The 15,289-nt window shown below is 47.6% G+C and overlaps 1 protein-coding gene across 1 annotated transcript in view; it reads left to right on the top strand.

The window, feature by feature from the left end:
- The window catches only part of CC2D2A (coiled-coil and C2 domain containing 2A), a 165,496-nt gene that overhangs the window by 78,748 nt on the left and 71,459 nt on the right, over positions 1-15,289 (top strand). The window contains exons 14-15 of the mRNA XM_073609863.1: positions 8,632-8,788; positions 9,769-9,995. Of these exons, the coding sequence (XP_073465964.1) occupies positions 8,632-8,788; positions 9,769-9,995 (384 nt within the window). The remainder of the gene's footprint in view (positions 1-8,631; positions 8,789-9,768; positions 9,996-15,289) is intronic.

Here is a 15,289-nt window from a genome sequence, read left to right as displayed (position 1 = left end):
AAGCATGCACTATGACCCGCATGCTTGGCCAATCACAGCGCCGTCAGTAGAGAGAGCTGTAATTGGCCAAAGCCAGGGTGGCTTTGGCCAATTATGGCTCAGGGGATTTAGTACACACCCCACACTATATAAGGCCGCCTGCACGGCGGCCCTGTGTAGTGTGTGTTCCGGTGTGCTGAGAGATAGAGAGAGAGAGAGACAGTGTCATTTGATTTGAGTTAGATAGATTAGGCAGAACAGTCAGTCAGTTAGCTGCACTTACAGTGTATTGTGTATATATATGCATCCCAGGTGTTGCATATATATATATACACTGTATTCAGTTTAGCTAGATCCGTTCCTGTTATCTTCTATCTAGACTATTTACTTTTAATGCAGTGCGTCCTGCTCACAGTGTTCAGCTAGATCCGTTCCTGCTATTTACATTTAGTGCAGTGCGTCCTGCTCACAGTGTTCAGCTAGATCCGTTCCTGTTATCTTCTAGACTATTTACATTTAGTGCAGTGCGTCCTGCTCACAGTGTTCAGCTAGATCCGTTCCTGCAATTTACATTTAGTGCAGTGCGTCCTGCTCACAGTGTTCAGCTAGATCCGTTCCTGCTATTTACATTTAGTGCAGTGCGTCCTGCTCACAGTGTTCAGCTAGATCCGTTCCTGTTATTTACATTTAGTGCAGTGCGTCCTGCTCACAGTGTTCAGCTAGATCCGTTCCTGCTATTTACATTTAGTGCAGTGCGTCCTGCTCACAGTGTTCAGCTAGATCCGTTCCTGCTATTTACATTTAGTGCAGTGCGTCCTGCTCACAGTGTTCAGCTAGATCCGTTCCTGCTATTTACATTTAGTGCAGTGCGTCCTGCTCACAGTGTTCAGCTAGATCCGTTCCTGTTATCTTCTAGACTATTTACATTTAGTGCAGTGCGTCCTGCTCACAGTGTTCAGCTAGATCCGTTCCTGTTAAATTCCTACTGACAGGCAGGCTTGTCTGGTTACAGTATATAAAGCTACCTGAAGAAAATTACAGGTGTTCTATTTGATCCTATTAGTACCACGGTCAGGCAGCTAGACTATTTACATTTAGTACAGTGCGTCCTGCTCACAGTGTACAGCTAGATCCGTTCCTGTTATCTTCCTACTGACAGGCAGGCTTGTCTGGTTACAGTATATAAAGCTACCTGAAGAAAATTACAGGTGTTCTATTTGATCCTATTAGTACCACGGTCAGGCAGCTAGACTATTTACATTTAGTACAGTGCGTCCTGCTCACAGTGTTCAGCTAGATCCGTTCCTGTTATCTTCCTACTGACAGGCAGGCTTGTCTGGTTACAGTATATAAAGCTACCTGAAGAAAATTACAGGTGTTCTATTTGATCCTATTAGTACCACGGTCAGGCAGCTAGACTATTTACATTTAGTACAGTGCGTCCTGCTCACAGTGTACAGCTAGATCCGTTCCTGTTATCTTCCTACTGACAGGCAGGCTTGTCTGGTTACAGTATATAAAGCTACCTGAAGAAAATTACAGGTGTTCTATTTGATCCTATTAGTACCACGGTCAGGCAGCTAGACTATTTACATTTAGTACAGTGCGTCCTGCTCACAGTGTTCAGCTAGATCCGTTCCTGTTATCTTCCTACTGACAGGCAGGCTTGTCTGGTTACAGTATATAAAGCTACCTGAAGAAAATTACAGGTGTTCTATTTGATCCTATTAGTACCACGGTCAGGCAGCTAGACTATTTACATTTAGTACAGTGCGTCCTGCTCACAGTGTACAGCTAGATCCGTTCCTGTTATCTTCCTACTGACAGGCAGGCTTGTCTGGTTACAGTATATAAAGCTACCTGAAGAAAATTACAGGTGTTCTACTTGATCCTATTAGTACCACGGTCAGGCAGCTAGACTATTTACATTTAGTACAGTGCGTCCTGCTCACAGTGTACAGCTAGATCTGTTCCTGTTATCTTCCTACTGACAGGCAGGCTTGTCTGGTTACAGTATATAAAGCTACCTGAAGAAAATTACAGGTGTTCTATTTGATCCTATTAGTACCACGGTCAGGCAGCTAGACTATTTACATTTAGTACAGTGCGTCCTGCTCACAGTGTTCAGCTAGATCCGTTCCTGTTATCTTCCTACTGACAGGCAGGCTTGTCTGGTTACAGTATATAAAGCTACTTGAAGAAAATTACAGGTGTTCTATCCCAGCTTAGTGCAGCTACAGGCCATTAGTATGTCTGGAAGGCCAAGAAGGAGAGGCAGACAGTCACAAGCCAATAAGAGAGGGCAAGCAGGCTCTGTGTCTAGTGCTGGTCGTGGAGACGGTGCATCCTCATCAGCACGTGGCCATGGGACACGCTTGGCCTTTTTTTCGGCAGCTGGCCGTGTTGAGCCGCAACATGCGGAAGACTTGGTCGAGTGGATGACCAAGCCGTCCTCATCCTCCTCATCCTCTCTCACCCATGCCCAGGGTGCTTTGTCTGGCAAAGCAGCGGCCTCTTCCCTCAGCTCAATGTCATCAGTGACTCCTTCCCTAGCTCCACCATGTCCTCATGAGGATTCCCTCGAACTGTTTGACCACAGTGTTTGGTACATGCTCCAGGAGGATGCCCAGCGTTTGGAAGGCTCTGATGACGATACTGAGCTCGATGAAGGCAGTAACATGAGCACGGACAGAGGGGGTGCCCAAGAAGGACAGCAATCTGGCAGTCATGCTCCCCCTGCTGCAGCATACTGCCAGGTTTGCTCCAGTGATGAGGAGGGAGGGGATGATGAGGTCACTGACTCAACGTGGGTGCCTGATAGGAGAGAGGAGGAGGAGGAGGAGGAGGAGGAGGCGGTGGCACATCACCAACGAGGCAGGATGCCCTCCAGGGGCCAGCCTAAGGGCAGCACATTGACTGCATCACACCCCAAAGCTCCACATGTGCAGGGCGCTGCAGTCTCTGCGCGTTATTCAAAAAGTTCTTTGGTGTGGGCCTTTTTTGAGACGAGTGCATCAGATCGCACCGCTGCTATTTGCAACATATGTCTCAAGCGTATCTCGCGTGGCCAAAACATCTCCCGCTTGGGTACCACATGCTTGACCAGACATATGTTGACCTGCCATGCAGTTCGTTGGCAAGCGTATCTAAAAGACCCACACCAAAGAACAAAGAGGATCTCTCCTTGCTCCTCATCAGCTGAGATTTCCAACCCCACTAGACCTTCAGTCCTCTCTGAGACCTGCAGTGAGAGGAATGAAGGTGTAGAATTAGGTGTGTCACAGCCAAGTACTTGTGGGCAATCTGCTTTTGGTACACCGACGTCAGATTGTACCAGGCAAATTTCCCTGCCCCAGCTGCTGCACCGCCGAAAGAAGTTTGCTCCCAGCCATCCACATGCCCAGCGGTTGAATGCTAGCTTGGCAAAATTGCTAGCACTTCAACTGCTGCCTTTTCAGTTGGTAGACTCTGCCCCCTTCCGTGAGTTTGTGGAATGTGCGGTTCCTCAGTGGCAGGTACCCAAACGCCACTTTTTCTCACGGAAGGCGATTCCGGCTCTCTACCGGCATGTGGAAGGCAATGTCCATGCCTCGCTGGACAGGGCGGTCAGCGGTAAGGTGCATATTACCGCTGACTCATGGTCCAGCAGGCATGGACAGGGACGTTACCTAAGTTTCACGGCGCATTGGGTGACTCTGCTGGCAGCTGGGAAGGATGCAGGACCAGGTGCAGTAGTGTTGGAGGTTGTTCCGCCACCACGCCTCCAAAATGCTGATTGTGACACACCTCTCTCCTCCACCCCCTCCTCTTCTTCTTCCTCCATGGCCTCTTCCTCGGAACCAGCGGTGCTCCGTAGGCGTTCAAGGGGCTACGCAAGTACGCAGGCCAAAAGATGACATGCGGTGCTTGAGCTGGTGTGCTTGGGGGACAGGAGCCACACTGGGGCAGAGGTTTTGTCAGCTCTGCAGGGGCAGGTTCAGAGGTGGTTGACGCCACGCCAACTTAAGGCAGGAATGGTGGTTTGCGACAATGGCACCAACCTCCTCTCTGCCCTCCGACAGGGACAAATGACCCATGTGCCCTGTTTGGCTCACGTCCTTAACTTGGTGGTGCAGCGGTTCTTGGGCAGGTACCCGGGCTTACAGGATGTCCTGAGGCAGGCCAGGAAAGTCTGTGTGCATTTCCGCCGGTCATATAATGCCAGTGCTCGGCTGACGGACCTCCAAAAGGAGTTTAACCTGCCCAAGAACCGCTTAATCTGTGACATGCCCACCAGGTGGAACTCAACGTTGGCCATGCTGCAGCGGCTGCACACGCAGCAGAGGGCCATCAATGAGTACCTGTGCGACTATGGCACCAGGACAGGGTCAGGGGAGCTTGGTTTTTTTTCCCCACGCCAGTGGGCCATGATCAGGGATGCATGCACTGTCCTGTCACCATTCGAGGAGGCCACGAGGATGGTGAGCAGTGACAGTGCATGCATCAGTGACACTGTCCCCCTTGTCCACCTGTTGGAGCACACGCTGCGTGGAATAATGGACAGGGCACTTGAGGCAGAACAGAGGCAGGAAGAGGAGGACTTCCTTAGCTCTCAAGGCCCCCTTTATCCAGACAGTGTTCCTGCGTGCCCGCCGATCACACAGGAAGAGGACGAGGAGGAAGAGGAGGAGGAGGAAGATTGTGTCAGTATGGAGGTGGAGCCTGGCACTCAGCATCAGCAGCAGTCTTTAAGGGATCAGTCCCAAGAAACACATGGACTTGTACGTGGCTGGGAGGAGGTGGCTGCGGACCATGTCGTTCTTAGTGACCCAGAGGACTCCGGACCGAATGCCTCAGCAAACCTACGCTGCATGGCCTCCCTGATCCTGCAAAGCCTGCGTAAGGATCCTCGTATTCGTGGTATCAAGGAGAAGGACCAATACTGGCTGGCAACCCTCCTTGATCCACGTTACAAGGGTAAGGTTGCGGACCTTATCTTGCCATCGCAGAGGGAGCAGAGGATGAAACATCTTCGGGAGGCCTTGCAGAAAGGTCTGTGCAACGCGTTCCCAGAGACTGGGAGGTTACAAACTCCTGTTTCTGGACAACGTGTTGCTGAGGCTTCGGTCAGTCAAAGAAGGAGCGGTGGAGAAGGTGGCCGTCTGACCGATGCGTTCAGACAATTTTTTGGTCCGCAGCCCCAAGGTATGATCGGTTCCAGCAACCATCGCCAGCGTCTGTTTTACATGGTGCAGGAATACCTAGGGGCAAGATCAGACTTGGACACCTTTCCCACCGAAAATCCTCTGGGTTACTGGGTCTTGAGGATGGATCACTGGCCAGAGCTTGCACAGTATGCAATTGAGCTACTGGCCTGTCCTGCATCCAGCGTTCTTTCGGAACGCACATTCAGTGCTGCTGGAGGCGTGGTAACCGATCACAGGGTGCGTCTGTCCACCGACTCGGTCGATCGGCTGACCTTCATAAAAATGAATGAGTCTTGGATCACCACCAGCTACCAAGCACCTGATGCTGATGTAACCGAATAATTTTTTTTTGAAATCTCAGATCCCTTCAAAGACTGCCTATGCTGATGCTGAGTGACTATCCCTGAGTAATTATCCTCTTCCTCCTCAATCATCACGCTGATAGCTTGTAAGAACATTTTTGGTTCTGGGCGCCACCACCAGTGCCTAAGGCACAATTTTTCAGCCCCTGTTTAACAGGGGCGTGTAATTACAATTTTTGATGTAATACTTTGCAGCAGGGCTCGTTCCTGCATTCCAACTAGAGTGTCTGTGAGGGGTTGCAGTGTTGTGGCACCAGCACCAGTGCCTAAGGCCCAATTTTTCTGCCCCTGTCTAACAGGGGCGTGTAATTACAATTTTTGATGCAATACTTTGCAGCAGGGCTCGTTCCTGCGTTCCAACTAGAGTGTCTGTGAGGGGTTGCAGTGTTGTGGCACCAGCACCAGTGCCTAAGGCCCAATTTTTCTGCCCCTGTCTAACGGGGGCGTGTAATTACAATTTTTGATGCAATACTTTGCAGCAGGGCTCGTTCCTGCGTTCCAACTAGAGTGTCTGTGAGGGGTTGCAGTGTTGTGGCACCAGCACCAGTGCCTAAGGCCCAATTTTTCTGCCCCTGTCTAACAGGGGCGTGTAATTACAATTTTTGAAGCAATACTTTGCAGCAGGGCTCGTTCCTGCGTTCCAACTAGAGTGTCTGTGAGGGGTTGCAGTGTTGTGGCACCAGCACCAGTGCCTAAGGCCTAATTTTTCAGCTCCTGTTCAACAGGGGCATGTAATTACAATTCTTGATCTAATATTTCACAGCAGGGCCCTGTGAGGGCTTACAGTGTTGTGGACACAGCAATACCTAAGGCTCAAATTTCTGCTGAGTATATAGGGCAGGACCCTACTTTCAAACATCTAACTTACAAATGACTCCTACTTGCAAACGGAAGGAGACAACAGGAAGTGAGATGAAATCTACCCCTAGGAAGGGAAATTCTCTCCTGTAAGAGTTAATATGGGAAAACAATTTCTCCTTTCCACTGATGCTTTCCAATCCTTGTTCCACAAAAAAACCCAAATTTTCAAAAAACATTTTTCATTGGGACAAAAAAGTGAGGTGAAATCTTCTGAAGAGGAGGAAAGACAGCAAAACAAATGTCACAGGGGTGATAACCCTTCCCTATGTTTTCCAAAAAGCTTAGAAAAGATTTTTTGGCTGGAGCTAAACACGTTAAAAATGTTCAAAATTACAAACAGATTCTACTTAACAACAAACCTACAGTCCCTGTCTTGTTTGCACTGCTGTTCAGAGTATATAGGGCCTGGTGGCCCCACACCTTTCCTTATTTTAATTTGGGTGCGGGGTTCCCCTTAATATCCATACAAGACCCAAAGGGCCTGGTAATGGACTGGGGGGTACCCATGCCGTTTGTCTCACTGATTTTCATCCATATTGCCATGACCCGACATGACATTAAACCCGCAAGCAGTTTTAAATGAGATTTTTTCCTTTAAAAATGACATTTGGTGCAGGGACTGTTCTAAACATGGGAAACACGCGTCACTTTACAGGCATACTATAGACACCCCCCAGGTACGATATTTAAAGGAATATTTCACTTTTTTTTTTTTACTTTAAGCATCATTAAAATCACTGCTCCCGAAAAAACGGCCGTTTTTAAAAGTTTTTTTTGCATTGATACATGTCCCCTGGGGTAGGACCCGGGTCCCCAAACCCTTTTTAGGACAATACCATGCAAATTAGACTTTAAAATGAGCACTTTTGATTTCGAACGTTCGAGTCCCATAGACGTCAATGGGGTTCTAACGTTCGTGCGAACTTTCGGTCCGTTCGCGGGTTCTGGTGCGAACCGAACCGGGGGGTGTTCGGCTCATCCCTACTTGTGAGATTTGATTTGCTGCCTGATGGTGGAGGCAATACATACCACAGCATATTCTGAAGCGTAGTCTGGGGAACGTTCCAGTCTAGGGCTTTTACTCAATGTCTACTAATCTGATGACAAGCTATTTAACTGGCCGAATCCCATGTTTCTGGCACAACATTGCTATTTAACATTCTTTGAGACCTGAGGCTCCATCGCTCTTTAATGTGACTTGTGCACTATTCCAAAAATTATATTGAAATTGTGAGTGTTGTTTCTATCCCATGTTCTGATATGCTCTGCTATGTTCATACACAAATTCACTATGTTAAGTAAACTTATATATAACTTTTATTGTGTGTTTCATTATACTGAAAACAAACTTTTTTCTTTATTAGACATAAACAGTTTGCTTCCACTTAACCCCTGAGGAAGGAAATCAATACCTTTATCCCTATTCCCCGTTTTTCCGAAACATGTTGGGCTTTTTTGTGATCATATCATCTGCATGGCCCCTCTTCTGGAGTCTATATGTGATTCAACAAACAAGCAACTGTAGATGCAATATATATCCTATTCTATGCTTTTAGGAATATTTAAATTGTATCTTGTAATTACTATTTTGTAATAAAACGTGTTTGTTATATATACTCTGGTACTTTTGCTTCTATCCCTTACTCCTACTCCTACCTGTACAATCCCTCTAAGGGCGTCCTTTTTTCCAAGTGGCTCGGTATTGGGAACCTATACTGGAAGAATTCATAGGATACCATTACTAAACTCTACTTTTGAATATGTTCTTTGGCTGGCTATCATGCTAATGAAATGGTTTCAAATGTTCCTGAGTCACTAAGATAGAACAAGTATGCATGTTTGGAGTTATGACTTTTTTCTGGCTGCTTGTGCTTAGGGACAAGTAACTAACATTTTTAAGTCAGCAATGTCAGCTTCTGTATTTTTAACATCATGAATTTATGTTAAGTAGTAAAAGCAAGGATGAGGATGACAGTCCTGAAGATCTTACCTTCAAAACAAGTCAGCGGGAGCCCATTTTTATCCTGATTATCACAAAATTATGAGTTCAAATAATTTGCTTTGATTTGCTGGCATATGACAGTCGGAGATCACACAACTCAGTACAAAACATGTGCAGGACACATGTGGCAGCCGAACGTATGAGAGGGCTCTTCTAACTGCATTCAGTGATTCCAATGAAAGGCCATAAATACTGTTTTGTTTTTTTTTTTTTTTTTTGTTTTTTTTCTTCTTGGTTTCAGGGAAGAAGTTAATAGGAAAGCTGATGAAGAAGCTTATGAAGCTGAAATTCAATCTGAAGTCAATGAACTAATCGAAGAACATATGGAGGAGTATGAAAAGAACCTAAAGCAATACAGAACTGACCTAAAGCAATGGAAGTCATGGAAGAAGACCCAGGTATTGCATACAAATTTTTTTTTCCCTGTACATTTTTTTCTTTTTTTTTTTTTTTTTTTACAACCCTTTGCATTTGGATCACTGGTATAGCTACTGCTATGGGGCCCCTAGGGTGATGTTTTACCTACCAGTACAAGTCCCAGTCGCTTCTCCTATCAGTGTCAGCAATAGTCCCCTTTTTATTGTACTGTACACTGTTGGTGTCACCTGCTGTTAGTCTCCTTATGGATGTAGTGTGTGTTTCCTTTTGGGTCCAACCTGCTCTTGTACCCATTGTTTCTTGCAGTGGCGGCCCGTCCATACGTAGCGCAGGGGCACCACCCCCCTAATCCATGTGCCCCGTAAGGACGGGCCGCCACTGCAAGAAAAAATGGGTACAAGAGCAGGTTGGACCCACAATGATGGGATGTGTAAAAATGTTCTTTATTTTCCTTTTAGATAGCTGTAAGTACAGTGCAATATTTTTTAGATCTTAGAAAAGGAGAAAATAAGTAAAGGCACAGGGGACTGTTTATCTGGAGGTTTTCTATTCATTTATTTTTTTCTATTGGTTGAACAAAATAGACTTGTGTCTTTTTTTTCAACCCAACTAACTATGTACTATTACTGTGTAATGTAAAATAAGCACTAAAGTCATTAAAGTCAAACTGCACAGCCACACTTCATTACTCTCACACCTGCTGTTTGTTTTCTGGTACACCAGCTCAGGCCTGCAAATGACACAGCATGAGACATAATGATGGCTGTTTTCATGTGGATACTTTTATTGCTTGCAATATTTATAATGGCACATCTACACCAAGGACTTCTAACTGTGTCGCTACCTTTCTTACATGAATTTGATGTAATGTCCCGGCAGAAGGCAGTTGAGTACCAAGGGCCTACAAACTTCCAAATCCAGCCCTGGATATAGGGTGGCATTAGCACTGCAATTCATTTGCTTTGTTTAAAATGATCAGTTCTGTTTTATTTTATTGCAGAAACGGAAGAGTAAGAAGGAAGGCATGGAACAAAATGATGAAGCTGAGGTTGACTATATGGTAGAAGAGCCAACTAAACCTTCCCTGCCCACACAAATAGACAGGCATGATGTGGAGGTACAAGTTCGAGATAAAGCAGCAAACATCCGGAGAAGACCTGGAGAGCCTATCCTCAACCCTGAACTAAGCCTGTCTGGATATGTCACCCCAGATAACGCATGCCCAAGGTAAAATATTCACTGATAGATATTGGTTATCCTTATGTAAGAGGTCCATAGTTATGGTGAGATTTGTGCCAAATAGGACTAGAAGGGTAGACTTCTCAAAAACCCTTGTAAAATGATCACCACGCTGTGACTGCCTTGCCACTACTTTGTTTTTTGTAAGCATAACAGCTGGTGTTTGCTGATGGCAGTACTCCCTCCTGGCATTTCCTGTATTGCAAAGAACTTGTCAAAGTGCAGATTGGAGGATATCCACTGTGGTTTACTGGTAAATGTGGAAAAAACACCAGTATTATGATTACCTTACGGTTTTCAGTGGTGGTATCTTTAAACATGGCTGTTCATAAAGAAGAATAATATAAGTATACAAAACAAAGTATGGTGCTGATTTACTAAAACTGCTTAAAACTGGTCAGTGCAAAATCTGGTGCAGATCTGCATGATAGCCAACCAACTTTTAACTTCAGCTTGTTCATTTAAGCTTTGACAAAAAACTTGGCTGCTGATTGGTTTCTATGCAGAGCTGCACAAGATTTTGCACTCTCCAGTTTTAGTAAATCAACCCCAATGTTAGGTTAGTGTTGGGTTCAGGGATTTAGTTTATATTTTTGGGTTAAGATTAATATTAGGTTTTCAAGGAAATTTAAAGTAGACCAGTACAGGGGCGTGGCCAGCATGTGAACCAGGGCAGACGTGTCTTCCAGGAGCTCCGATCCTGCCGGTATTATTCCAGCATTTTCCAGCTGCCCCAACCCTCGTTTCGCGGTCTAAACACCGCTACCTGCTCCCTGACAGTCTCTGGAACATTTCTACCACCTCGGCTCCGCTTGGATGGGACCACTCCGGACCCGCTCCACAAGACTAGATTCCAGCGCTCTCCCTTCTCCCCAGCCGGCGGCCATCTTAACTCCATGTATGCTGGCCAGCACCATGTCGGCCAGCAAACCACCCCAGGGGGAGGCAGAGGACGCAGCTCACCCCTCAGGAGCAGCCATCCTAGCGGCGATAGCGGTGTGCAAAGCATCGCTGACAGCAAAAATTGATTATGTGGCCACAGATGTCAGGATCTTGATAAGTTCTGGGCCCGGGTGACAGAGGTGGAGGACCCGGTCTCCAGCATGGAGGATGCAGTCCGATCGGACTCCAGGGACCCCCAGGCCCTACAGTGGCAGCAACGTGCACTACAGGATAGGGCCATAGAAACTGAGAACCGCCTGAGGCGGAATAACATCCACATCCTGGGCCTACCCGAGCGGGCGAAGGGCTCCAGGCCCATTGAATTTACTGAACAACTCCTAACAGAGGTGTTCGGCCTGACTGACCTGCCGCCAACTTTTGTGATGGAGCGTGCCCACAGGGTCCTGCCAGCCCCACCAAGACCTGGGGCCCCACCGCGCCCCCTTTTGCTGTGGTTCCTCTATTACCGGGACCGAGACAGCATACTGGCCACAGCCCGAGCCAAGCCCGTCATCATATATGAAGACACCAAGCTACTTTGTTGAATTTCCCAAGAAATTCAACAAGGGCGTAAATCCTTCACAGATGTACGCAAGAGATTAAGACAAAAAGGTATCCGTTTCAGCCTCCTTTATCCCAGCAGGATGAGAATAACAGATGGCGATCGTACGCGATTCTTTAATAATCCAGAGGCTGCGTCGGCTTGGCTGGACACCAGCTGAAACCCACCTGAAGACCGCATAACCTGGCTGTTCCCTTACCGTGCCTCATGATGCCAGCTAAGTACTTTACACATTTCTCTGACTATTTCAACTTTATGATTATTTGAACTGCCCCCCCACACACACACACACACACTACGGCTCACTCCTCAGGCTGCATGAGCTGATTCTCCTGAAGCCTGCTGGACACTGACAATCTCCCATACCCACACCTCCTGTCTTCCCCTCTTACCTCCATGGTTCCACTATCTCCCTGGGTACCTCTATTTGCTCCTGCTCGTCCACCCCCCCAGAACTTCACAGGAGCCACCGCTGCCAGAAGGCAGCCCCCCTTCCCAGAAAAAGGAATCACTCCGAGGAACCCGGTATAGCACGGAGTGTTGCTACTAACTTTCACCTGCTTGCCCCCCGGAGAACTTCCACAAGTTTTAACGCACAGCTTTGAACTGTTGCAGAGAAAAGGGTTAAATTGTTATTTTTTTGGGTATAGGCCCGATCTGATCGCTCCCAAATTTCCAGGGATGCCATCAGATAAGGGCAGGGTTGACACTTTGCTGTCAACAAGGGTACTTTTGCTTTCTATTAATGTATGTGTTTTTTTGTTAGTCTGGTTAATGCTTGGTCATGACTCTATTTACAATGGGCTCTCTGGAACCATGCAGCTCTTGATACACGCTATTAACGTTAATGTGTGTCTCCTTGATATCATACTGAAACCATCTGATGGCCACACGTGATATGTCCACCTTTTAACATCTTACCCTGGAATGTCCAGGGGCTCAACTCCAAATTTAAAAGAGCAGTATTATTTAAGTATCTCAAATTACACTCCCTCCACATGATACTGCTTCAGGAGACGCACCTTATGGGCAGCAAATTATTGGCACTAAAGAAGCCGTGGATCCAGAGAGCCTTTCATGCCTTCTACTCCACCTATGCCAGGGGGTCCCGGTGCTGATCAGCAAATCTTTTCCATGCGTAGTGGAGCAGATTCGCACCGACCTTCAGGGTAAATATGTGATAGTGGTTTTTGCAGTTTGGGGCACGAGATACATTGTGGTAAATATATACATCCCTCCTCTCTTCTCAACATCCACCTTATACACTATCCTAGAACGGGTTACCCCATACTGTCCCACCAGGCTGTTACTTATGGGCGATTTTAACGCCATCCTAGCCCCGGACTTAGACAGACCAGTCCCCCCTAAACAATGCTTCACAGACTTATCCACTTGGGCACAGGCAATGGGAGTGACCGAGGTCTGGAGGTGGAAACACCCCTCAAACAGGGCTTACTCCTGCTTCTCCGCCACATACAAAACGTCCTCACGCATTGACTTAGCTTTTGCCAATCCAGCCATGATGTTGAAAGTGCTAGACGCCAGATACCTACCTAGTGGGCTGTCAGACCATTGCCCTCTCCTTAATATCCGCTCCCCCACCTCCCGAACTTCCGCCCTTTGGTGCCTAGGAACTCATTGGCTCTCCCACCCCGACTTGACCAGCACTATCCCACCTCGCTTTACCGAATGCTGGGAACTTAATACAGGGTCCTCCTCCCCAGAGGTCACTTGGGATGCCTTCAAGGCTTTCACTAGGGGTCAATACATCTCCTCAATAGCTGGGATCCGTAGAGAACAAGCCGTTACCACAGCTGAGTTACAAAACAACATAGATACCCAGACTGAGGCCTACACGGCCGACCCCACCGACTCTGGCTTTGATGTTCTTAACGCAGTGAAACGGGAACTACACCTCCATCTAACAGAACTTGCCAGACTAGATCTCTACCACAACAAGCAAAGATTTTTCGAACAGGGAAACCGAACGGTCGCCTCCTGGCAATGTTAGCACAACACGACCTGCCCCTGGCAGTGATACCTAGCATAGTGTCTCCTTCATGTGAATCGTTCTCTTCTCTCCCGGACATATTAGACATATTTCGGCAATACTACAGCTCCCTTTACACCTCCTTGTTGCCCTTGGATTTCAGGCCACAGGATCTGGCGCCTTGGCTGGACCCCCTGGCACTCAGCTGGTTTTCAGATGCTAAGAGAGAAAATCTGGTGAGACCCATTACCCCGGAGGAGGTTTTGAAGGACATAGGATCCTTTCCCGCTGGGAAATCCCCAGGCCCAGATGGTCTCCATATAGAGTTCTACAAAACCCATGGGGACCTGCTTGCCCCCAAACTGGCCCAGCTCTATTCTCACTGTCTAGCAGAGGGCGCCCTCCCCACCTCTATGAGTCATGCACATGTAATATTAATCCACAAAGCCCCTAAGGACCCCACATCCTCATACATCCTGCTCCTATTGCCTTACTTAACACAGACTTCAAAATACTTACCAAATTACTTACTATGAGGCCACAACCCATACTACCATCTGTGATAGAGACTGACCAAACTGGTTTTATGGTCGATAGAGCCACTGATGTCAACCTACGACGTTTATTTACCAACATACATGCACAACACCTCAACGAGGGTTCCCTGGTGGTGGCCTCCTTAGACATAGAAAAGGCCTTCGACGCTGTGGAATGGCCTTTTCTGTGGCAGGTCCTCCGTAGAATGGCGTTCCCCTTGTTATTCATTATGTGGCTACAGGTACTCTACAAGCACCCCACGACCGCCATCAAGTTGGGGGGGGGTCTGTCACAGCCCTTCTCCTTGTCCAGAGGTACGCGACAGGGCTCTCTGGCCCACTTCGCCATTGTGATGGAACCGCTGGCAGAGGCCCTGTGCACCACCCAACACAACAAGGGCCTGTGCGTTGGCTGGCTCGAGGAGAGGGTCGCCCTGTATGCGGACGACCTCCTCCTTTTCCTCAACAATGCAGACTCCTCGCTCGAAGGGCACTGCAGATTCTGAACTCATTCTCCACTGTCACAGGCCTCAAAGTTAACTTGTCAAAGTCTCTTCTGTTCCCTATAGACCCGGTAGCTCATACCACCACCCCCTCTGATATACCCCTTCAATGAGTTGAGAGCTTCAAGTACCTTGGGGTGATAATCTGGAGACAGGCTTCAGATTTCTTGCCCCTGAATCTATCCCCAGTGTTTCAGGAGACACGGCTGCGACTGAAGGCATGGGAGTCACTACCCTTATCATTGCTAGGTTGGATAAATCTGATAAAAATGAAATTCCTACCCAAATTTACTTACCTACTTCGCCAATCCCCGCAATGGATTCCCAAATCCTTTTTTTACCCGGCTGCATAGCCTCTTCACCTCCTTTATCTGGGGAACCCAGCCCCCCAGATACGGATGGTCAACACTTGTGCGCCCGTCCTCCCAGGGAGGACTGGCATGCCCTGACCTATATAAATATTTCCTGGCCTCCCAACTAGTTACAGCGGCTTGGTGGCTCACTCCTGACACGGCAAACCCCGCTACCTTGGTTGAGGCGGCGGTGGTGAAATCGTTCTAAGCGCTGAAATTTCTACTTTTCCGTGGCCCTAGGGCCCCATACCCACTGACCCCCTACATGTGCACCACGCTGCATGCATTGGGGGTGGGCCTAAAAATTGAAAGATACTTTAAAAATGCATTCTCTCCAGCTGCCCCCTTGTGGTTGAACCCCACCCTAGAGCATATTTACAAATTGACAGAACCCCA

Source organism: Aquarana catesbeiana, linkage group LG01 (genome assembly GCF_042186555.1).
Source record: "Aquarana catesbeiana isolate 2022-GZ linkage group LG01, ASM4218655v1, whole genome shotgun sequence".
Classification (NCBI taxonomy): Eukaryota; Metazoa; Chordata; class Amphibia; order Anura; family Ranidae; genus Aquarana; species Aquarana catesbeiana.
The sequence above is the reverse complement of the archived record's forward strand: the minus strand, read 5'-3'. Positions and strand labels throughout refer to the sequence as shown.